The 24,424-nt window shown below is 40.8% G+C and overlaps 1 protein-coding gene across 1 annotated transcript in view; it reads left to right on the top strand.

Annotated features, from left to right (window-relative positions):
- Positions 1-690: 690 nt before the first annotated feature.
- EPG5 (ectopic P-granules 5 autophagy tethering factor) overlaps positions 691-24,424 on the top strand; it is a gene marked incomplete at both ends in the record, with an annotated part of 48,359 nt that continues 24,625 nt past the window's right edge. Inside the window, 18 exons of the mRNA XM_079548790.1 lie at positions 691-744; positions 3,495-4,433; positions 6,174-6,417; positions 7,267-7,403; positions 7,973-8,080; positions 8,756-8,829; positions 10,812-10,920; positions 11,397-11,511; positions 12,076-12,226; positions 12,813-12,968; positions 13,322-13,479; positions 15,767-15,921; positions 16,450-16,590; positions 16,799-16,963; positions 17,830-17,952; positions 19,527-19,786; positions 22,384-22,524; positions 23,691-23,835. Of these exons, the coding sequence (XP_079404916.1) occupies positions 691-744; positions 3,495-4,433; positions 6,174-6,417; positions 7,267-7,403; positions 7,973-8,080; positions 8,756-8,829; positions 10,812-10,920; positions 11,397-11,511; positions 12,076-12,226; positions 12,813-12,968; positions 13,322-13,479; positions 15,767-15,921; positions 16,450-16,590; positions 16,799-16,963; positions 17,830-17,952; positions 19,527-19,786; positions 22,384-22,524; positions 23,691-23,835 (3,375 nt within the window). The remainder of the gene's footprint in view (positions 745-3,494; positions 4,434-6,173; positions 6,418-7,266; positions 7,404-7,972; positions 8,081-8,755; positions 8,830-10,811; positions 10,921-11,396; positions 11,512-12,075; positions 12,227-12,812; positions 12,969-13,321; positions 13,480-15,766; positions 15,922-16,449; positions 16,591-16,798; positions 16,964-17,829; positions 17,953-19,526; positions 19,787-22,383; positions 22,525-23,690; positions 23,836-24,424) is intronic.

The raw sequence follows: 24,424 nt of genomic DNA, 5'->3' as shown, positions 1-24,424 counted from the left end.
TTTTTTTTCCTACAATATCCTGTTTGCTTTCTGTCAGGGCTGAGGCTGATACACTTTCAAAGCATCCTACTGAATCAGGCCAGCTGTTGAAAGGCAGCTTTCCCTAGCTTTCTGTTTTTCAACTGAATTTTTCCTTTTGAGGGTTGGATAGGATCTGTAATTCATCAGACACGTTTGCACAGATTCTGGACATGACTGTACCACTTGTAAGCAGCAAAGCTTCCTTCATAGCTCCTACAGGTTGCTGCTGCAACAGGGTTAGCATGGCAACTATCTACTCCATAACACATTGCACAAACTCTTTTTGAGGATTTTTCAGCTGACAAAGTACAGTAGAGGCTGTTAAGCTGAATATTGCTGTCCAAGAAATTTGGACAGAGCTCTCAGACTCAGGGTTTGGGTTTGAGTGGTGCTGTGTGAGAGCTCAGTGATGCATTCCTTCCATCTTGGGACATTCTATGATTCTATGACAATAGTGGGGATCCTCGTAGGGTGGCCGAGCAACTTCCCATACCCGCATAGGAATACTCCCCTCCGAATAGCCCGCGCGCCCGTCCTCTCTGCTTTTTTGTCCCTCTGCGCATACCGTACCCATCCTCGCAACCGATTGGCCAAGCGCGCCGCCGTGGGGCGGGGCCAAGCGGCTCTTCTTCCGGTTGTTCCCGCAGCCGCCGGGGTAGCGGTGGGGTCATGGCTGAGGCCGTGCGGGGCCCTCGGAGGGGCCGCCCCAAGGGCAAGGCGAAGGTAGGATCGGTGGCGGGGATGAGGTGACTTTCTTAGAGGGTTGGAGTTTCTCTGAGACGTGGGGAGGTTGAGGGCGACGAGCGTGATGTAAGGCAGAAGGGCGTAAACAAGGTTTTTTTGCCTTGCCGGGTAGCGGGGGCTGGCAGTGTGCCTACAGGCCAGCGGAGCTCCTCGGTGGTTGGCAGCGCTTTGGTGCGGGCTGGGCTTTGAAACGCCCAGAGCTGGAGGCGGGAGGCAGCGTGTTCGGCGTCTCTTCAGCAGCCGTGGCTGTGCTTTCGTTCTGACCGCTGCTCCCTGCCCTTGCTTGCTGCAAGCTCTCATTCCTCCTGGAGCTGCCCTCAGGGTTGAGTCGAAATGGAAGTGTATTTTTCCTTGAATGACATTTCCCCATGCCGGACTGGTCAGCGTGTCGTAGTTTTTGTTTTGATTCAGCTCAACAATTTGTGCCAGGCAGTCAAGTTGAAAGATTGCTGTCTGGAGGAATCATTCTCCCAGGAAGGGAGTGAATCACAAGTGATGGACAGACAGCTCATTAAAAACGTGTGCAGTGACGGCTGTGGCCACTGCCCTTTGACATCCCTTCCAGGTGTAATTAACTGCTAAACAATTCCTGGATGATGTGTAATGAAGCGTTGTATGTGAGAACCCACTGTGCTTCAGCGTTGCATGTGACCCATTGCTGATGTTTGTGTTGCTGTTGTTACAGTCAGCATCCTTTTGAGGACTCATCTGGAATGCTGTGTCTGGGTCTGGGGTCCCCAGCACAAAAAGGATGCAGTGATGTGGGAGTGGGTACATAAGAGATCCACAAGATGCTCAGAGGGCTGGAGCATCTCTGCTATGAAAACAGGCTGATGGAGCTGAAAGTGTTCAGTCTGGAGAGGGGAAGGCTCCAGAGGGACTTCCAGTACTGACAAGAAGCTTATAAACAGGAGGAGACTCACTTTTTGCAAGTCTGGTAGTGACGGAACAAATGAAATGATTTTGAACTAAAAGAGGGGAGATTTAGGTTGGATGATAGTAGGAAATTCTTTACTCAGGGATGGTGTGGCCCTGGCACTGCTGCCCAGAGAAGTGTGGCTGCCCAATCCCTAGAGGTGCTCCAGGCCAGGCTGGGGTGGGAATTGGGTCTAAAGTTCCTTTCACTTCAAGCCCTTCTGTGATTCTCACAGAATCACAGAACATATGGGGTTGTTTGGAGATGCAACCTGAGCTGCAAATCACATCAAGGATGGTTTCATTCCTGTGCCTTAGCAACGGTTGTAATCTTTTGAAAACTAGATAACCTTTGAATTTCCTTCTAATTGAAGCCATTCTGTGATACAAAAAGCCAGAATGTGTGCAAGCTGGGAGAAAGGCTGGTTCAGCTGAGGAGCTTCTAGGTAGAGGGATGAAACTTATGGTGGCCCCAAAGTTGAGCCTGCCCAGCACTGGTAACAACAGTGTAATAAAAAGTCAGTGATGTGCTAAAACCAGAGGACTTGTGACTGACCATGCATCTGTGAGCATCCCAATGAGTAGCACTGAATTACTGAATTTCATTCTCTGAAAACAGTGCACTAAAATGCTAGACGAGGAGGACAGCTAGGCACAGGGCATGTTTGTTGAGCAGGTGCCATTTTTGACTTAAAGGATAAACCCTCAGAAGCAGACTACAACCTCAGAATGCATGATTTGCTTTTTTTGTTGGCGCAGGACCTGATTTATCTCATCCTTTCTCAGAGGAAAAACTTGTTAACACGATGACATTTTTTTGCTTTGGAACGCAAGAACTGAAAGGCACTTCATAAATTTTACAAGATTTTTTTTTTTTTTTTTTTTTTTTTTTTTTTTGGTCTAACAATAGCATTAGAGTGTCAGAAGTATTTTGTGATCAGGAGTGTTTGCAGGTTTTAGCATAATGGAAAGTGCAGTCTGAAAGCAAAGCTGCTCTATTTACCATTTTGTAAAGAAGCTGTGAGCATATGGTTAAAATCAAAGTAGGCTTGAGATTGCACTTCGGAAGGGCCTTGCCTTCTCATAAGGCAAAGTCTTATCAGCTGCTTGGAGAAAGTTTGTGTGAAGTTGTCACTAAGTTTGCAAAGCACTTTTAAGTGGATAAGTCCACACAAACCACTTGTAAGTCTGTGCTTAGCAAAAAATCTTTGGTGAGTTCCCTTGCCACATTATTTCCCACGCTGTGCTTTGAGAAGGAAGCTACTGATACATCAGACTGGATTCAAGGGAATCTAAATCAGATAACTGGTTACAGTTTTAATGTCACTTCTGAGTTGTGCTGTGTCTCTGGTCTGTGATGCCTGTTTTCAATGGGTATGATTTCAGGGGTTGTATTTGGTGTAATCAGAAGATGCGTTCTAGATCTTTGCTCTGAAATGGCTTTTTGAAAATAATTTTCGAAGTAATTCTATAAAACTTGAGGTGAGTTTCTTTTTGTTATGTGGATTATTTATAAACTGGTGGAATGCCTTGTTCTGGGATGTCTGTGGCTTTTCATTGTAGAAATATTGAAATGTCTTTCTAGAGCTGACCAAAAAAAACCACCAGACAGTGATGCACAATATTTGAAGGGCAATTAAAGACCAAGGATCTGTGTGATGCATTTCCTTTTACCTTATTATTGTGAAAATTAACCTGTTGAGATGCTTTTAGAGTTGTGTTGATTAATGGTGTTTTTGGTAGTATTGGTGGGGTTTGGGATGTGAGGAAGGGGGATTTGCTTGTTAATAATGCTATTAATTTTAAATTTCTAGGAGAAGAAGAAAAGAAGTAACGAGGACTCCCAGATACAAGAGCCTGATGATGTTTTCCTCCCTCCTGTGGCAGAAGTGTCTTCTCAGGCCACTAAAGTGCAAGTGGAGCAACCAGGAGAATTCACAGAAATTAAGCTCAGCGATGAAGCGGAGCATGGAAAAGCTGTGACTGATTCGTGTGACATCTCCCCCAATAATTTAACTTTAGCAGGCCAAAGATCTCTGGCAGCAGCTGCAGAGCCTTCAGTAGATGGAGGAGAGAGTAAAGCTGGTCCTTCACATGAGGAGTGTGGAGGGGACGTTGAGAAAAGTGAAAAAAGCAAGCTGGACAAACCTCCCAGCTTTGTGGAGGTGGTTGCTGGTGGATCAGAAAACTCTGATGCGTTGGGCAGTTCCTTTCATTCCAGTGCAGCTGCTTCTCAGGCGGTAGTGGGCATTGCAAGGGGCAGAGAAACTGAGAATGTACAAGATGCTAAAAGTCCTCTTGTCAGTTTCTCAGAGAAGCCTCCTTTGAGTCCCTCGCAGCCCTGTGAGAAATCCAAAACACGTGTTCATCGCTTGGGGTTGAAATCAGTTTATCCAGACTTGTCCGCTGAGTTGTCCTATGAGAGACCAACCATAATGGCAGTCAAACCGTTGCTGCACAATGAAAGGCTTTATCCGGAGCTGCCAACTGAACCCGAACTCATGCCTTTTACCAGAGAACAGCTGAAAATTTTTGAACCCTGTTCATGGCTTGAGAACGTTGACTCCTACACAGAGGAATTTGAAAGTGTTGCTCATCAGGACAGGCACGAGTTTTATGAACTGCTCCTCAACTACATGCGCTGTCGGAAGCAGCTTTTGCTGGCGGAGGCGGAGCTGCAGGCTATGACGACAGACTGCCAAAATATTAAGGGGAGGTTATGGACTTTTAAAGAAGAGCAGAAGACTGTGCAGGTGCTGTTATGAAGCTACTTTTATGGCATAACTATTTGGATGTGATTTTGAATGCTTTTTTTGGTCACTGTTCTGAAATTAATGTTTGACTTTGCTTTTTTCTTCCACCAAACCCGGCTTTGAATTTCAGAGTATCACCCTGTTGCAGTTTAAGACAGTTTACTGTTTGATATAAAATCAGGTATAGGGTGTAGGATCTGTTTTATTGATCTCTTTCGGATCCAGATTTGTGTTTGAGCTGTGTCTATCAAATTCTGCCTGTGGTGTTGGATTAAGTTTGTGCCACAATACTTGCAGAAAATGGAAGGTGTATGTAGTAAGATAGGGCTGTCTGTAGACTGTCAGAATGACTCTAGTGGTGGTGTCCCATCTGTCCTGCTGCCTGTAGTGATAGTTTTCACTGCCATCGTTCCTGGCTGTGTCCCACTGTCAGAGGTGCAGATGTTGAGGAGTTGGAGTCATACAGTCTTGCATGTGACCCTGTTACTGGGAGCACAGGGTGTATGATGTACATCCACCTTCAGGAACAGCTGCTCCACGTGTGTATCTGTGGTTAAAGTCACTGCTGTGGTGCTCGTGTAGTCCTGTAGCATTGCTGCTTACAATCCAGAGGGGATCTGAGGAACTTCAGAGGAATGTTCCCCCCCAAACTCATTCAGTGTAGTTCATTTTTGGAACTTTATGGTTGTTGTGGGAGTGAGTGAAATTGTCCTGGTGCTCCTGTGCTGTTGCTAGCCAGCACATCATCAAAATGGCTACAAGGTGTTAAATACCTATGTGTGTGGTGGTTCTCACTACTCCTGTGAGTACACATCTAAAGCTAATGCTCTCTTGTGCAGTTTCCTCAGAGTTTAATGTTGAGTGATGTCTGCTGGGAAAATTGGAATCTTCTTTTTACTTGGGATGTAGTGGACCTGTATCACTGAACCTCACTGGACTCTCAGCTTTGTGCAGTTAAGCTCCTACATGGGTGCTTTTGGCTTCACTCTTAATCCTTTTTGTGCATTTTGTGGTTGGCTAAGCTTGCTGCCTGCTTTATTCCCTCCTGCTTCACTATTTATTGTATATCCAGAGTAGTTGTTTTCTGAATACCAATTTAAAATTCTTATAGTTTAAAAAATACAAGACCAAACTGTCAAAGTGCATGATCTGGAAGTGTGTTTTCTGGTTGCATAAAAGAATAATAGAAGTGTGTCGTGGCGTTCTTTAGCTGAAGAATTGGAGGTAGGAAGAATAGAAGATTGTTCTCATCTTCTAATTCTAGTTTGGGAAGATGAATGCAGTTCATTTCAGAAACCTTAAACTAATTATGGGGAAGCTGCTATAAATACAGAGTTCTGGGAGTTTTTTTAAAAAGATTTAACGTGTTGCAGTTTAAAATATCAGACTTAAATATTTATGGGAATCTATAAACTGCTGATCACGTACAGTCACCGTGAGTAGAAGGATCTACGTTTGTTCACATCTGTCAGTGATACAGGCAGGTCACTTCATGTCTAAATTTGATTTCATTTCTAAATTTGAGTTGTTGAGGGTTCGTAAGAATCATTTTTTATGAAGTCCAGGATATGCATCTTCATTGTTCAGTGGTTATGAAAAATATGTAGAATGTTCCCAAATGTTTGCGTGCCTGTAAACTTTGAAATCTGCTGAGGGGAGAGTTATGTCTGGGTCACTTTCTGTAAGCACGTTTGACTGAGTGACAGAATCACTGACTTGAAATAACTGCTTTCTTTTCAGGGTGTCTGTGCAGATCAGTGCAAAGTGACAGGTCACCATCGCTACCAGACGGTGGAGATGAATGGAAGCGTGTTGGGAGAACTGAAAAAGTTGTTTGAAGCCAAAGCAGAGCACGTGCATCAGACACTGGCACTGCACTCCTACACGTCGGTGCTGTCTCGGTTACAGGTGGAGTCCTATGTCTACAGGTTGCTCAACAGTTCCTCCCTGCTGAGATCAGTGGCTCTTCAGCAGCAAGAGCAAGGTGTGTTCCTAGTCCACTGCCATGCTATTGGGGCTGCCCAGCACCTTATTCACCTGAAGTTTTAGAGGCTTGTTGGTGGGATTTGTGTACTGGCGTGTAGCTCCTGTGATATAAAAACCTGTTGATTTTTATGGAGGGATCAGTGAAACGCTTTTCTCATGTGAGAACTCTATTTTTATTACCTTGTTGTCCTGGAGGGTGGAAGTTGAGTGCAGGATTCCGTTCTACCTAGGCTACATACTGCCATGGATTACTCTAGAGGAACAGCAGGTGGGATGGGACACCTGGAGCTCAATCTGTTGTTATTAAGCTGCCATATAATAATGCAGTCCCTTTTCCAAACTGATGATGCACAATTTTAGAAATAACTTCCTGCTGTACTGCTTTTGGAAGGCCGCTTGAAATCTTGCAGCTCTAATATTTGAAAATCATTTTAGTTTTCATCCTATACGTATCACGTATTTGGATTTCTGCCTATATCATACTTGGACTAAAATGTGAATCTCTCTGGTACCTATCCTTCTTTGACATCCTCGCTTTGTCCTCCACCTCCTGGTTGGTTTATATGCGTAGTAAATTGGAGATGCTTATAAAATTTATGTTGAGGGAAGGTCTTTAATGAGAGTAAATGGAGTATTCTTGTAATTTAGCCTTCAGTGCTTGATTGTTAGTTTGCTAAGTAAGTGTTCTTTGTCAGTTTTAACAAGCAGGTGTGTTAAAATATCTTGGTGTCTATAGATATAGAGAGGAGGTTTTCTATATAGCCTTAGAACAACTATGTGCTCTACTATTCTGAAAGCTGTTGGTGAATGCTCCTTAATTCTTTTTTTTTTCAATTTTTATTTGCAGTTTCAAAACAGTCTGAAAATCTTTCTTCAGACTTGAGCCACTTGAAAGAGTGTATCAGCGTTCTCTTCAGTTTCACTCGCAGAGTTATTGAAGATCCTCAGTTTAAGAGTGACCTTCTCATGTGGCTGCAGAGACTGGTGAGGGTGTAAGCAGGGATGGAGCTGCTAGATCCAACGCACGGGATGAATTACAGATTTAGTTCTGAAAATGCTGTTGTTTTTCCTGCTGACCCATACGCAACTAATCTTTTGGGCTTGTGCTCTTTTGTGAGCAGAGTGTCTTACTGGATTAGAATGAGTTCCCTGGTTTGATGAAGTCAGTGAAGGTCAGCTGTAGTAACGAGGTCTGGCACACGAGCAGACAACACTGCGCACATTGGATTTAAGTTTATTTTTTGTAATGCACGTGGAGTATTAATGCTTTTGCTCACTTTGTAATTTGGATCAGCGTTTTTGAGAAACTTCTGTTCTTGCTTATTTTTAAATGAGAAAGTTTTTAATATAGTTATAATTAATTTTCTGCACTGTAAAGAATGATTATCATTGTGGCTTATCAGCCAGGTCTTTAAATACTGTTCTACTGCAAGTTGCTCTGGAAACTGAGACTTTGTCGAAAATGTGAGAGGAGAAAGAAAAATGCAGTATTATTCAACTTACCAAGACTACCTTGAAATTATTTACACCAGTCCAATATTTTTTTCCTTTAGGTTTCAGTGTTGCAACGAATTGGCTGTCCTGGTGACCATCTCTTCCTTTTCAACCACATCTTGCGTTGTCCAGCTGGGATTGGTGAATGGGCTGTTCCATTCATTCAGGTATGAATGTTTAATTCTTTGGTTTTGGAAGGCTGGAATGGGCGAGGTGAGATTGGAAGCACCTCTCTGTGTGAGTTACAAGGGTTGAGAAAGAACAGTTTTTACAGCATGCCCATTGAAACTTGTGTTTCCCTGAAAAGTTCATTAGCTGGGTAGATTTGAAGGCAAGGAAGAGGATTCACTTTGTATGGTTTAAAGAGGGCACACGCATCCACAGGCATCGGAACTCTGTTTCAAAGAGGGAAAGACATTGGAAATCTAACCATAAGAAAGGATCCCAATTGTGCTAACAGGGAAAAGGCAAGCAATGAAGTAAAAAGGTCATTAGGTGTAGCATTGTAACTTCCCCTGTGCTCAAAACTCCTAGCTTCCCCTTTAGTGCCAAGATGTATATGGGAGAGGCAGAGAATTGTTATTTTGTGGTCCTGTTGGTGTTTTTTGTCCTTATTTAAATTCCTTTCCATAAGTACTTCACAGTAGTACCCAATATTGTGCCATAGCAGCACTACCTCCTGAATGTTGGAACTGTCTTTTATGAATAGTTTTTGGTCTGAGCAAGAAGCTAGTAGAAAATGTGAAACTCAGAATATGAATTTTGCACTTACAACTGATTTTCCCATTGTTTTACTTGGACTGTAACCTAGATTTACTTAGGTCTTTTATGTTTAATTGCAGATCAGAGTCTTGGATAACCCATCAGGTGTCTTTCATTTCATGCAATCTCTTGCCTTGCTTATGTCTCCTGTTAAGTAAGTATGAAAATAAAATTTTGCAAAATTCTGCTGATTTAGGAGTAGAAAACACCGTGGTAGAAAATCTTTTTTTCCACAGCCCTGAAAGTGCTCAAATAGATTCACAGTTAAAGATTTTTACTCATTCACCTTGAAATACAGTCTTGGCAGTACTTTCTCCTTCTGCACAAGGTGTGGTTAAGGCTTGCCTCTAACCGTGAAATAACTGTTTTAATGAACTGTTTTAATACTGATTTAATGGTTATTGTTTTCAACTGTGAGTTCTGAAATGGAGTTCTTGCCTTGCATGATGACCTGTTCAGAATACTGTTTCTGCAACAGATGGCCTTGAATAAAGTGGTTGCTAATTTGGTGTAAATTCTGGTTATGTTTCCTAGTTTGTTTTTCATGTTTTTTTAGAATCTGGATGGAATATGTGGTGCTTGGAGGGCTAGCTACTGAACCCAGTCATTAGTGAAAGCTCCTATTATGTGCTTTAGATAATATGTATTACTTTGACTCTCTGACTCAGATGTTAATGTCAGAGGAGCAATCTGCTGGGGTTTAGGGTTTTGTGAACTTGATCCGGAGTCAGCAGGGACTTCTGGCTTGTTGTAGAATATTGTTTTAAAATGTTTTGTTTTCCCTTTCCAGTCCAGAGCTTTTTTTGTGTCCTTAGGGTGTGTGTGTTGCTGGTGGGTTATTAGGATGTCCTTCAACAAAAACTGATGCAAAATGTTTGGAATGGCTCTCTTAACTGTTCATACAAGAGCATGGAGACTCCACGAGGCTTTAATGTCAGAGGTCTGACATTTGTCTGGTATACCACCTGTGTATCAGGAGCCAGTTTAAATTTTAAACCCAATTTAGAATAGGCTGCTAGTGTTGTGAAATTCGTAATTGTGAAACTGGCATGTTTCTATTATCAGTGTAGGTATTCAGAGGGTAATATGGTGCCAGAATTTTGCTGTGTGTTCAGAGTTCTGCCACAACATTCCTACTTAAAAGGAAGCTAGCTGTTACTATTTTAACTTCTTATATAGCCTTTCTGTATGTTTGTTTAACTTGCTGGTATATATTTGGAAAGCTAAGGGTTTATGTGACAGAGAGTCTTAAAACTGGTGTCCCAGACTCACAGAAGCATAAGATGGAACTGGAGCTGGCTTGATATGAAGCAATTCTTTCCTGGAAGTTCTTTGGTTGTGATAGCTCAATGTACTAACGTCGGCATGGTGTTAGTTAATGCAGCCTCAAAAGTAGTGTAGTGAAGCTGACCTGCACAAGTCTTGTAGGACACCAGGTTGTTTAACATTTCTTGTTGTTTAATTTGTTTCGATTTGTCTTCGTGGATATGGGTTAACCCCAGAAGGCAGCTAAGCCTCACACAGCTGTTTCCCCTGTAGTTGGAAGGGTAAAAAGTAAGTGCAAAATCTTGTGGGGGTACAGGTAAAGACAAATTAATAGGTGAAGCAGAAGTAGTGCAGTGCATGCAAACAAAACAAAATAAGGAATTCATTTCATACCTCCCTGCTGGCAGGTAGGTGTAGAGCCATTTCCAGAAAAGCAGGACTTTTTGTATGTAGTGTTTATTGGGAACACAAATGCCATCACTCAGAATATTCCCCACCCCCCCTTCTTCCTTCTTTCCTCCAGCATTTACAGCTGAGACATGGCACTGTAAGGTGTGGGATATCCTGTTGGTCCATCTTGGTCAGCTGTTCTGACTGTGTCCCCTCGCAGCATCTGGAGCACTCCAAGTTGGCAGGGTAGCATGGGAAGCAGAAAAAGCACTGTGTGAGCACTGCTCTGCAACTAAAACATCAGTGTTTTACCAAGGCTGCTATCGTTGTTCAAAGCACTGCTCCATAGAGGCTGCTGTGAAGAAAATCAACTTCTTCCCAGTCAAAACCAATACAGTACAGTCTTGTAAGGAAAAGATAATGAAATTCAGGGTTTGTAATTTTCTGATTTCCCTAAAGTTGATTTTTATTTTAAATTAGAAATCGGGTGGAGTTCATGTGCCATATGAAACCAAATGAAAGGAAAAGCTCCTCTTCCTCTGGGAAAGAATCTGGAAACTGGACACTGGTAGATGAAGGAGGAGAAGAGGTACAGCTTTTTTTTCCTTCCCTTTATGTGCTTTTATGCACATACAGCCTTCCTGTATTGATCGTGTGAAATGGAGTAAGAAAGACTGACTTGTTTAGTGGCATCATGTGAAATTCAGATACTTTTTATTCTCCTTTTACCTCTGTAATGTAGTAATAGATAATCATGGTAGAAAATAGAGTTTCTAGGAATGACTAATAAAAATGGATTTAAGGGGGCTGTTGCATGGAAGTAGTCCATTTGAATTCTACTTCTCTTCATAAACCACATTTCTGAAAAAAGCATTTCCAGTTCTGTTTCCTAGTTGGTGAGTACACAAACACAGCCAGGAATTCTGGAGCTTATGCATGTAGGAGGAAGAGTTTAGTTATACTTTGTTTTGCTCCCTCAAATAAACTGGAATTAGTGCAGATTGTGAAGCCCTTTACTGTGCTTTTTGGTGGAAAGGAAGTTACACTGACTGAGTTTATCTACAGGATGAGGATCCTGAAACAAGCTGGATTCTGCTTTTGGAAGATGACCTGATTGTTCTGTTGTCCCAGTTTCCATTTCATGAACTGTTTCAGCACTTCCTTGGGTTTAAGTCTGCAGGTAAAACAGCTGTTTTTCTTATGGTAATTGTGTTAATGATTATAAAGGCCAGGAATACTGCTGCGTTATGGGAGTCTCTGATTTGAAGTTATAATGAACATGTACAAGAACTCACAGACTAAACAGATAAGGTACAAATGTATGATATTTATATGGGATAACTTAAAATGTTACAGCAACACTAGCAAGCAAAACACTGGAGTGCCTTAGTGTTATCTTCTAAGTGTTTATGCTCATAGATGTGCTTTCAGAAATAATTTTTCCTTCTTGCCTATGAGCTGTACTGTACTGTGACTGTTCTCCAATTATTTCTTCATTCTTGTTAAATCTGCGGCCTGTTACATAAAGCAACTGCTTGTTAGAGATTTTAAAAGCTGCAGACTCTTTGTACTTTCATACTTAGCAGCTATTTGTTGTCTGTTTCATAAAAGAAACATAAATCTTAATTTATGTCTGTCTGACAGACAGTGAAAATGATCTCTGTTGTTTTGAGTGTTTCTGAAGGAAAGAATCCAGAATTTATGCATGTTTTTTCAGACTTAACTTCTTCTATCTTGATCTTAGGTACTTATTTTCCTGAAAAAACAACTTCTCAGGAGATGATGAAGATTTTTGCTTTTGCAAACTCCTTGGTGGAGCTTCTGTCTGTGGGATTAGAAACATTTAACAGAGCACGGTACCGACAGTTCGTGAAGCGAATTGGTCAGCTGATCAAGTAAGGGAGTATTTCCTCTGTGGTGTAGTTGAATCTTTTTTCATACATTTAAAATTTAGATTTCTTTAATGAATAAGCTAGGCAAGAGCTGGTTTAGGTTTATTTTTGTTTTGACAGTTAGTTGGTTTAGGGTTAGCTGCTCTGTTACCTAAAGTCCCTGTGTCCTTTACTTGAAAACTACCTGCAAAGTCTAAATGCTGTAGCTGCAGAAGAGAGCCGTATGAACTGTGAAACACCAGCAAAGTTTCTTTAATCTTCCTTTCTTACAGATTGTGCTACTGCTTACTTGCAGTTATAATCTAGAATTGTTCTAGTTTTAGGTTGGTGTTTTTTCTTTTTTTTCTTTAATTGCACCTTGAAAATGTTCTTATTGCTGTACTAAGCAAGTGTAACTGGAAGCTAAAAGCTGCTTTTTATTTTTAAATGCTTAGCACTCACTTGTCTTCTATGAGTGTGCTTTTAAGGGGGATGCATTTATATTGCTTAGTGTAATTAATCTTTTATGGTTTTGTTATGTGCTCTGTCTGTGTTTTGTATGGTGATGATGTGCTTAATGATACCTCTACAACTTTGTTCTGCTGTGTAGGATGACACTTTGTCATGTGAGTGACCACTGGGCCCAGTACATTAGTGGCAATAAGCTGTATGGATCGATAGGGCATCCGTACTCCATGGACAAATTACAGCTGGAGTTTGATGAGCTGTTTTTCAGAGCTGTTCTCCATGTTCTGAAGGCAAAACGGTAAGCTGTCCAGCATGGCTGATACTGGCTTCATTTTGGAGGTGTGAGATATTTGAAACTGGGAATTGCAGTAATTTTAGATACTTAATGGTTTAAACAAGACTGTAATATGCAGGATTTTTCAGCACATTGGGAGCATTAAGATGGGAAGAATTACACCTTGAATTCTAGTATCTGGCTGAAGCTCTGGGGACTTGTTCAGAAATAGGTTAACTTAAAATCAGAGGTACAAAAGACATCTTCACATTCCTAATTCTGTCCTAACTGTATGGCAGGGGTGTGGGCATATGGCTGTTTTGTGTTGAGGTTTATCAGGATGAAACTCTTTTTGCTTGTTTCTTCAAACCTAACAGGCTGGGAGTCTGGCTCTTCATGTCTGAGATGCCTTATGGAACATTATCCAGTAATATGCTCTGGAAGCTCTTCTTTGTCATGCACTGTGCAGAGAGTGAGAACCTGGAAAAGCTCTGCTCTACTTTACAGCCTGCTGACTTCAAACAAAGACTGGAAGGTAGGATTTCTTCACTCAGAACCAATTCTAACACATTCAGCTGCAGTTGCATGAGCAACAGGTTTAATTCTTTGCAGGCTCCACTGTTAAAAATACCCTCTGCAGCGTGACTGGTCCAGTGGCCTGAGAATTGTCTTGGGTAGTGTAACAGGAATTAGTTTTTTCCCTCTCCTAGCTGCATCAGAAAGATGCAAGAGTGCCATGCAGCAGGTACGTCTTGTGTGTTCTCATGTCTAGTTCCATCTTGACCTTCAACAGCATTTGCAGAGTGATTTAGATCCTGAAATGCAGCATTTTGTATTACTTGGGTTTTTAAGAGCTGTTTTTTGTTAGAATTGGAATTATAGGGATTGGAAGAGACCTCTGGAGACTGAGTCCAGCCCCTTTGCTGAGAGCAGGTTCCTTATAGTAGGTTGAGCAGGAAAGACTTAAATCTTCAGCTGTTGCTAGCTGTATAAATATTCCTTCATTTGTTTCTAAACTTGGTAGTTCTGGTTTCAGCGGTTTGTGTTGTTGGATATTTGCTTATCTTCCACAGCTATAGACACTGTCTACAGATGCTTTTTTTGTGCTTTGTGGTTCCTCTCTCTTTTCCCTTAACTTTGATCTTAGCCATCGTGCAGGCTTCAGCTATAGCAGACTTGCGTAGAAGCCAGTTTGAATGCTGCCTTTCCTTTGCTTCTTTCTTCATGAGAAAACATTTCAGGACTTGATTAACAGGGAGACAGATAACCAAAGCAGTGACTGCCTACTCTGCAACCTTTTTCCTATCTCAAGAAAGAGCAAGTCTCACTGCCTGTCAGTTTTACTTTTCCACTAGCTGACAGTCCACCTTCACCACGTCAGCAAAATCTTGGAGAAAATTGTGGTCTTGAGAAATTACTAAGTGTCTTAACTCTGTTTGCAAGGTAGCTGTCATTTAGAGCAATTAATACCGAGTGCAAGAGGGATGTCAAGACATCCTTTCTTTCCCTTGTTCTTTCCCTTTCCCATGTGGCTTATTCTGCTGTGCCTTTTTATACAGTAATGACCAAGTCTTTTCTTGTTCTTAAATAAGGAGATGAATGGGTGGGACATCAGCTGTGTGTCTACTGTATCTTTCAAGACTGCAATTTGTATTACTGTATGGAAAAACTCCTCATTAAATTGCACAGTTCTCCAGCACATTGTTCATGTGTTGCGTTGGCTGTAGCAGTTTGATCTCAGGCTGAAGTACAGTTGCAAGATTCTTGAAAGGACTTGATACAGGGCCTAACCTGAGTGGATCTGCTTAATCACAAATGTGAAAATGCCTGCCTGTGCCAGCTAAGTGTTAGCATAGGACAGAGTGCTTTTTCAGCATGTCCAGCTGCTGTGGTAAGATCACTGTAAAATGTTTATGGTGGTGTGTTTTGCTTCAGAGGAAGCAGGCCACTATGCAAACTGCTTGACAGCTGAAGTGCAGCTTTCAGTGTGTGCTTTGATTTTTAGAGAAATAAAATAAAATACACACACACACACACACATAGTTAAAATCCTGTTCAGATTTCTTTGTATTCTTCTCTTTCTGTTTTCTTCCACTCGGAGGATTTTTTTTGTTTTTTTTTTCTGTTTGCCTGCATTTCACTCTTGAATTTAAAGAACTTCAGTTCTTTGCTTTCAGATGTATTTTCCAAACAAGTATATTCAGTAATTTTGTCATATTGAGTTTGAGAAGCAGAAATTGATCTTTGTTTGTAATTCATCAGCACATCTTAGGCCCAGTGCTAGGTGTTTGTTTGTAATCAGCATAGAATGATCTCTCTAGTTTAATTGCTACTTGAGATCATGGTATGTAGAATTAGCAGTCTCTTGATTTATCTAAATCTCTCAGCTCAGCTTGGGTGGGCTTAGTTTTAGTCTTTTCTTGGATGTGACACTGGTTGAAAACAAGATGTTTCTGTGTAATTTAGACTTCATCTGATGAACTTATTGCTGCAATCTATCATGGAAGCTGAAACCATGAGAACATTTTTAAAAAACAAAAACTCAAGCAGTTCTTCCTGTGGGTGAGCTTTTTTCGAAGCAATTTTAGCTTTCACTTTGGATGTCTGGTATATTTTCTGAATCGCATGGGCTTGCTACACATTACTGTGTTCCTTGCACCTTTTTTAAAATCAACTGGTACTGGTCATTTCTGAAGAGAGGATCATGACTTGCAGGTTTCCATTAATGATAATTCCTTTGTAACCGATTTTTTCTCTGGGATCAGACTGTGTAGAAGTGTTGATTATTTATGTCCTAAAACACCAGTTTGTGACTTTTCTAGACCCACACCACCTCGAAAGTTTTGAAAAGTATCTCCAGTCAATGAACTGCTCAGAAGAAATCTGTCTGCTCACCACATTTGCTCAGATGGCACAAACCAAACGAGCTGATGTTGATGAGGATTTCATTAAAATCATTGTTTTGGAGATATATGAGGTAAGAAATATTACTGGTCCGTTCGGCAGAGGATGGAGGTGATCGTGTTCATTGTAACAGTGGGAGCTGTGTCTGTTTAAACATGAAACATTCATGGTTTCTGTAGTTTTGCAGTTAAAAAAACAACTGATATAATCCTGCTTCTGAGGTTTATAATTTAGTACTGAATTAAAATATTCTAAATTGTTTTTTTTTTTTTTTTTCTTTTTGGAGCAGATTTTCTAAGACTAAGCCAGAATGAATCACAAACAAAACCACATTTTTGGTTTTTTCTTTAACTTGAAGCTCTAAGATTCCTTGTGTAGCGTGTTGGTTTTTTTGTTTTTGTTGTTTTTATATGCTTACTTTTGGTCTATTTCTCTGCTTCTGGCCTCATAATTTCATCAGCTGTTTAGACAATTGTTTCTAATGTTGGCGTTTTTCAACCTTGTTGTCCAGAATGGGGAAGAACAACTTGGTTGGATGGTATATTGCAGTGTCCGTGCAGGTCAGCCGTAACGAGTATCTTCTTTTTCCTCATCTTCTCAGGTGTCGTATGTTAGCCTTTCAACTAGGGAGACATTTTCAAAAGTTGGTCGAGAGCTCTTGGGAGCAATTGCCAGCGTTCATACACAGATTATTTCTGTGCTGTTGGATCGAGTTAAAGAGACAATTGAGAGAGTTGGAATGGTAAGTGATAACCTCTGTCATTTAAAGCAGGCGCCCAGGTAGAAATCATACAAACCATGTGCAGATACAGTTCAGTATGAAAGGGTCATGTTAAAGACCTGTCCGGGCTTTTAATTTTTGTTGTATTACTGTTTAAAGCATAAGAGCATAGTACAGGTTATTATTCCATGCTAAATACTGAATTGCCTGTTATTTTCTGTCCTCGAAGGTTTCTCTGTATCTGTTTAAAGAATTGCCTTTGTACCTGTGGAAACCTTCTTCGTCTGAAATAGCACTGATTCGAGACTGGTTACTGAATTACAGCCTAACCACTGTGGAGAATAAACTGGCCTGCATTATCTTGGAAGGTCTCAACTGGGGATTGGGTGAGCAGGTATGTGTTAAAGCCAGGATGCTTGAACCCTGGTGGGTTTCCAGAGGAGAAAGTATTACTCAGCCTGGGACTGTAACTGAATTTGGAGACAGTTAGTTATATGCTGTTGATACTATAGCTGTACATTTGAAGGCATGGGATGGGAAATTCACAGTGACTTTCTAGCCTTCTGCCTGAGGATTTGCTTGTGTTGGTTTCCTGTAGCGCTGTAGCTGAAATTGAAAGAGACTGAAGCAGGAATATTTTTTTTTGTCTCCAATAAGGGAAATAGCTGACAAAACTGCTGACAGGATACTTCTTGTGAGTCACTTTATAGAGATATCTGTGACAGCAGAAAACAGAGGGATCCCCCCAGTGGTGTTTATGAGTGTGGTGTGACTGTAGTTTGCAGGATTGTATCCAGATATGTTTTCACAATGTAAGAAAACTCATGATTGAAATAGAGGTTTCGAAGCCTTCACATTTTTTTTAAATGATGTGAAAACGTTGCATAATAGGTTTGCTCTAGAAGCCTAATCTGGAGGATTCAATCCAAACTGAGTGTATTTTTTTTTTTAAAGAGAAACAAGGAATAGAATTGGGAAAAATCCTGTAGCTTATGTTCAGTCATTTTGGCATTGTAATGATTGTACAAAATTCTTCCCTTTGCTGTGTTGATAACTGGAGTACTTGCAGACAAAGGTTGCTTTACTGTTTCTCCTTATTTTTGACTACAGTTGAAAACAAGTGAACGGGTGGGAAAATTTAACTGGGAAGTCTTTGCAATAGCAGTTGTGTCAGAGATGGGAGTGAAAATACTTCATTGAAGTTGCAGAAGCCTTTTAAATGAAGCAGAATTCTGATGTGATTCTGGATTCTGTTTTTAGAAGGATGCCTTTCATCTGGACCCAGCCATCCATTCTGAAGTTGCGTTGATGGTCCTTGAAGCATACTTGAAATATCTCCCCCAGAAACCGTATGCTGGATTGCTTTCTGAAAGCATAAAGCAGGTATTCCTTCTTCAAATCTACAGGGAAGAAGGTACTGCTAGGGACAGATAAGAAAAGCTACACATAAGGACTGTTTTGTTTCTTATCATCCTTTTAGGAGCTACACTATCAGGATATTGTCATCGTAATATCCCAGATCTGAATATTTTTGCATTCACAATGCTGTCTGAAAATAGTGCTATTTTTCTATGTGAGAAAATAAGTGTTTTTAATTTGTTCTCTTGTAGATTTGCATTGTTGTCTGGCCTGTAGTTACATTATTACAGTCTATTCTTCCTAAGCATCATCTGCTCATGCAGAGTTGGGCAGCGCTTGCTTATTGAGAGGGTATTGAATGCATCTGGTGAACATAAAAGGCATCCTTCCAGTGGCTCCAGTTCTTAATTTCACTTCATTTGAAGACTGGAGTGTTCATCTCTTTTAGGAGCTTTTTAATAGCGATCAGTGCTGTGTTCCCTGAACACCCTACAAACACTTTTATATTGATTTTTACAGCACACTGATGACTGAGGAAGGTATGGCTGCAAGTTACAGAAGGGGAGTGGAAGGTTAGAAAGACCAAAGTTAAAAAATACCTTTTTTAGATATTCAATCCAAGATGCTTGCATGTATTTATTCAAAGCTCCTAGCACTGTGTTGTTGCTTTGTCTCAGTATTTCCTATACAGTGTTTTCTCCTTTCCTGCACTGCTGTGCTTCTCCCCCTCACCCCGCAAGTCTCTTTTCCCCACACGTTAGCACTTCATTATTTTCTCTGCACTTCTCTGTCTTCTTTCTCTGCCGTACTTAATTATATTTTGTTATTTTGTGACATCTAGATGAGTTCTCTGCCCAAACCTGCTACAACCTAGGTTGCTACTTGTATTTTGGGTCTGTACTAACTGGAGCTTGAGGAACATTTCTGCTTAGGTTTTTCTATACCCCCACTAAAAATGGAAGAAATGTCTGCATTGACTCATAAATCTGAAATTTGCACTGATCTGTCAGAGCTTGTACACTACTTTTCCTAAAGAGCAGATGAAATTTGAAATCTTTTGATCTAAGCAGACTGTTCATGATAACAGGCACATATGTGTTGCACAAAGACTTTTCCTGTCCACGTTAAAAACATCTCTTTAAGAGGAAACTAAATTCTTAGACTTTGTTGACAGGTGGTAATTTTTATGTGTATTTGTTTATTTTAAAAAATGCCAAACATCTTCAAAGATGTGTGATGCTTGGTGTTTGTTTTTGTTTTTCCTTTTTTGGGTAAAAATATTTACTCAATCAGGCTGATATTTAGTAGGGAAAACTTCAGCACAACAGTGTGGTTTGATAGCTTTTAACAAAAGAGATGGGTGAAGGGAGAGAGGAGATGGAAATCAAGGTCACGGAAACACAGATTTGAAGTTAAATTAATTGGTGGTGACTCACAAGGTGAGTCTGAAAAATAATTACTGCTGTACTGGTCCACTGTCATGGTATTTTGAAGGGATAAGCTCATCCAAGCTGACTGGAGTCCTCCCAGACTGCTGCCGTATGTGATGTGGTATGGATGTGCTTCCTCTCATTGCTGCTACTTTTGCTTTGTTTCAGGTTTCTTATCTAGCTAGCATTGTTCGTTACGGAGAAACACCAGAGAGTTCCTTCAACCAGTGGGCATGGGGCTTGATTTTGAGACTAAAGCTTCACAGAAATGACCGTGGCATACAGTGTGGCTGGCCTGCAGTTCCTGTATCTGACAGCGTGCTGGACATGACAGAATCAATCACGCTTCACCCCCTTCTGAAGGCTGTTAAAGCAGGCATTCCTATTGGCTGTTACCTTGCACTGGCAATGACCACACTAGGTCACAGGTAAGTGTGTTTTCTGGGTTTGCTATAAATGGATGACCTGGGAAAATAGGACCCTGCTCACTCTAGTGGTGAGCTAAGAGCTATTAACATCATATTAAGTTGGAAGATGATAACAGACTTCTGATGTGAGGGCTTGAGCAGTCTTTAAGGACAAACAGTTTTGAACACTACAACTACCTTTATTTTCCAAAAACTTTTCCAAAAATTGCCTTTTCCAAAACATTAGGATCAAAACAGTGATTAGAACTAATATGGAAACTGAGGCATTATTTCTGGCCATTATGATCATATTATCTTTTAACCACACTTAGCTACAGGACAACTCCTAACAACTTTCTAGCTGAGCTGCCATAAGAGTATTCAGAAAATACTGAGGAAGCCATTCAAGCTGATAATAATCAATGAGTAATTGAGAATTTTATAACCTTGATACTGAACCTCCTAGTTGTTTCCAGTACTTTCAGCTGGTTTGTAGGTATAGCTCTTGGAAATAATCAGGTGTACTATTTGAATAAGATGCAGAGGCAGGGATAGATTAGATTTAATTAATCACTCTCTCACAGGTTTTGAAAATATCTCTTGCTCCTAATAGAAGTTCTATTTCCTTCATATAATATTGCTGTACTTTTTCCAGACAAATTGTCTTGTATTTCTTCTTCCAGCCATTGTTTGGTGCTGTGGCTATGCCATAGATTCATACATGCTTATTAATAGTGCTAGGTTGACTTGGCACTACTCTGAAGGTATTCTGGTTTGAAGATGGATGTTTTTACATGACTGAATGCAGAATGAAGAACAAGGAACCTTTTTACTTTTGATATTTTTTTCCAAACACAGTTTATGACCTTGTTAAGAACCATTTCAAATAATCTGCTATCTAAATAAAAGTGCTGGTATTTCTCAAACAAAAGTATGAGGCCCATAATGTTAATAGAAAGAGGAAACAAAGAGCTTTAATGTATGCTAGTAACTTAATACTTAATTTAATAGAATCACAGAATATCCTGAATTGGAAAGTGCCCACAGGGATCAGTGAGTCCAGCCTGTGTCCCCCACACAGGACCACCTGACATCCAAGCCTGTTGTTCAGATGCTCCTCAAGTTCTGGCAGCTCAAGGCCATGACCACTGCCTGGAATGGTCTCTCTGAGCCATGCCCACCACCCTCTGGTGAGGAATTCTTTCTTTTCGCCCAGCCTAACCTTGCCCTATGCAGCCCCATGCTGTCCCTCTTGTCCTGTTGATGTCACTAGAGGGGACAGAGCTTAACACCATCCCTTTGCTCCCCTGCAGGCTGCCATGAGTCTTCCCCTCAGCCTCCTCAGGGCTGAGCAAACAAGGGACCTCAGCTGGTCTTCATAGTCTTGCCTTCGTACCCTTCACCATCTGCATAGCTCTGTTTGGACACTCTCTAGTACTTTTACATCCTGCTGGCATTGTGGTTCCCAAACCAAAGCATCCAGTGCTGCAGCAGCACATAGCAGAGCAGGGCAATCCCTCCCCTCTCCTGGCTGGCAGCCCTGGGCCTGATGCATCTCAGAGCAAGATTGGTTCTTTGGGCTGCAGAGCACACTGCTGCTCTGATTCAAGTTGTCACCGACCAGAACTCCCACATTCCTTTCTTTAGGGCTGCTCTCCAGCTTCTCATCCGTAAGTCTGTACAAATAGCTAGGATTGCCCCTTCAGAGGCGCAGAGTCTGGCACTTGCACTTTTTAAACTTGGTATGGCTGCTGATCATTCAGCCCTCTAATTCATTAAGATCTTTCTGCAAGGCCTCTCGACCCTCCCAAAATTTAGTTTCATCTGCAAACTTGGTATGCATTTGAGTCCTGTGTCCAAGGATTTATTAAAGCAGTAAAGATAACTGACCCCAAAATGGAGCCATGAGGAACCCCACATTTCTGTGGCTACAGATTAGACATAAGATTAATGTTTACTATCTTGTCTGAACATGCAGTACTTTTTTCCCCTAGCAAAACCTGATGCAGAGCAGTGTGCCAAGACACTCAGTAGTCAGTTTTCTGGACAACAGTGGTAAAGTTCATCAGATCTAGCTGTAACTGCAGTACAAACTGTAAGGTAATGCTTGAGCTTCATCCGTAGGGAGTGGAGAAAAAAGTCCAGAGGATCATCTATCCTAAGGCAATGTCAAGGCAGGTAATATGAAACTCCTTCTGTAGATATTGCCATTGTCTTGAGGGAGAGATTGGTTGACGAGGTTAGGCAGGAGCCATGAGCTTTAAATTATTGTTTATTTTGTTTTGTTTTATACTGTTTATTATTATTATTATTGCCTTGGGTGAAGGCTCCCATCTTCATTGATATATGGATGTATGTGTGTATGTGTAGATATACATTTAAGTCCTCCAAAAGACAGGAAATACTGAAGAAATCTTTCAGCTATTTAATAACTCTTCAGCTGAAGAAAAAAGTTCTGAATTTAGCTCTTTGGGATATCAAAGTTTGTGTAAATCTATGAATGTCTTTCTGTCTCATTTAACAAAAAAGACCAACATTCCATGTCTGTTTTTTTTTTCTTTTCTTTTTTTTCAGTAGTCTACATGTTTTTCCTTTTTTTTGTTGTTCTGTTTTTACAGCATTGAGAAGTTCTGTGCTGAAGGGATCCCTCTTTTGGGTGTACTTGTCCAGTCTAGATACTTGAGAACAGTAGTCCATGTACTGGATAAAGTTTTACCCATATTTTACTCTTGCCAATATTATCTCCTGAAGAGTGAACAGTAAGTATGATATATTCCTTACATGTTTATTGCTTAAGGCTGGTGAAAGTTAGTCTTAAGTGTATTATTTATTCTGGGTTTTGTGTTTAGTGAGAATGTGACGTGACAGGGAAGAATATCTGCTTTATTTGCCAAAATACTTTTTGTCTTGTGGTTGAGAAGGCGTTTGTGGAAATGCCTCCTTTGAACATCATGTGCAAACACCACTAAATGTTGCTTTGCCATGGAAGGGGGCTGCGAAGAGCTGTATTGACAAGAGCTCCTAGTTTGAGGTGATTGGGAAAGATAAGCAGTTGATACTGCCTAACTGTGTCCTTACTGGAGCAACAAATGGGAATGTTCCCAGGTGCTGGGCCTCAGTTCTTTGTCCTGGTAAGTTAGTAATGCGGTCTCTCATGTGCTTTTGGTTTGTACCACGTGGTAGCTCCTCAGACAAATCCTGGGCTGGACTTGTGTGCTGTTATGGGTCAAGAACTATTCCCAAAAGACAGCCTTGCTGTGACCCACCTCTTTAGGAGGGTAGGAGAATCAACTGCAGATGCAAAGTTTGTTCTGCAGATGCAAAGTTTGTTCTGCAGATGCAAAGTTTGTTCTGCTGCTTTTTTTTAAGTCTGGTTTTAGTACCAGGCAGTGATCTGAAATGTATTTAACTGAGTAGATTGAATGAGTGTCTTTCAAAGAGTTAGAGCTCTTCTGTGGAAGTTTCTGTGACTGGAATATCTGGTGCAGCCCATCTGTTGCTTCCAGGAAGCACTGCCTTTTCTAGAAAGCTAAATGGAAACTACAAGCTACTGCTTGCTGTCTGCACGGCTGTACACTTGCAGTTCCCAGTTTGGCCACGTTTCAAGACTTATGCTGTGTCATGTACTGTTCAGTTCTCAGATTTTGGAAGCATCCCACAGTTTCAGATGCTTTCATTTCTGGTAAAGCAGCCTGGAACTACAGTCTACTTTGAACTGCTCCTACTATACAAGTGATGTGGTTAAAATGGAGCTATTAACTTTGCAACATGGTTGCAAAGCAAAACTTTAGTATGTGGGTGTCATTAGTGCTGTTGAATTTTTGTGCTCAAGTTTTAAATTCTCCAGAAAGAGTTCTCCTGTTTGTCATGCTGTACGATTTATTTTAGGATTAATTAATGGAATTTAATTTGTTGATATTCTTAGGTTTTTATCTCATGTCCAACTGTTCCTTCAGCTGGATAGTGGAGTCCCTCAAGGCATGACCCAGCAGGTCACCCATAAGGTAACACAGCACTTGACAGGAGCGAGTTATGGAGAAAATGTTAAACTGCTCAACAGTATGATACAGGTAAGAAGATTAAAGAAAAAACAAACACAACAAAGCAGTTGTGGGAGAAATGCCTAATAATATGTATGTGTGTATATATGTGTGTATGTTTACATTTTATATAAATATTTGTATGTTAAACTAAGGTAATACTTAAAGTTACAAAGGTACTGAATGTGTCAGTTCTGCAACCACAGAACGTTCTTTATTGGGCTTGAAGTGTTGGCTTTGGTTTCCTGAAATACTTTGGTTCAAGCTTGCCTAAATTTGGCAAGGCCAAAAGGTCAACAGGTCAACAATACGTGCCTGAAAAACTACTTGGAAGATAGATTTTCTACTATCAGAACTCCTTCTGAAAAGGGAAAGTGGCACAAATCACTACTGTCTCACTTGAGATAGTTGAAGAGTGAGGTAGATACATAAATGTTTGAAAGCTTTGCTTTTAACCATCAATTTATAACCACAGCATGACAAAACGTTTCTGTGTTCAGAAACAGCAGTGAAGAACCAAAGCCCACTATCGTCTGAAAGTAAGGACTAAGAGATGCTTGTGTGCTTTGGGAGATCCTTTTGCAGGAGCAGCAGGCAGCACTTCAGACACAGGTGCTGT

This window comes from Tetrao urogallus, assembly GCF_951394365.1.
Source record: "Tetrao urogallus genome assembly, chromosome: Z".
In the NCBI taxonomy this organism is placed as follows: Eukaryota; Metazoa; Chordata; class Aves; order Galliformes; family Phasianidae; genus Tetrao; species Tetrao urogallus.
This window is presented reverse-complemented; position numbering and strand designations above follow the sequence as displayed.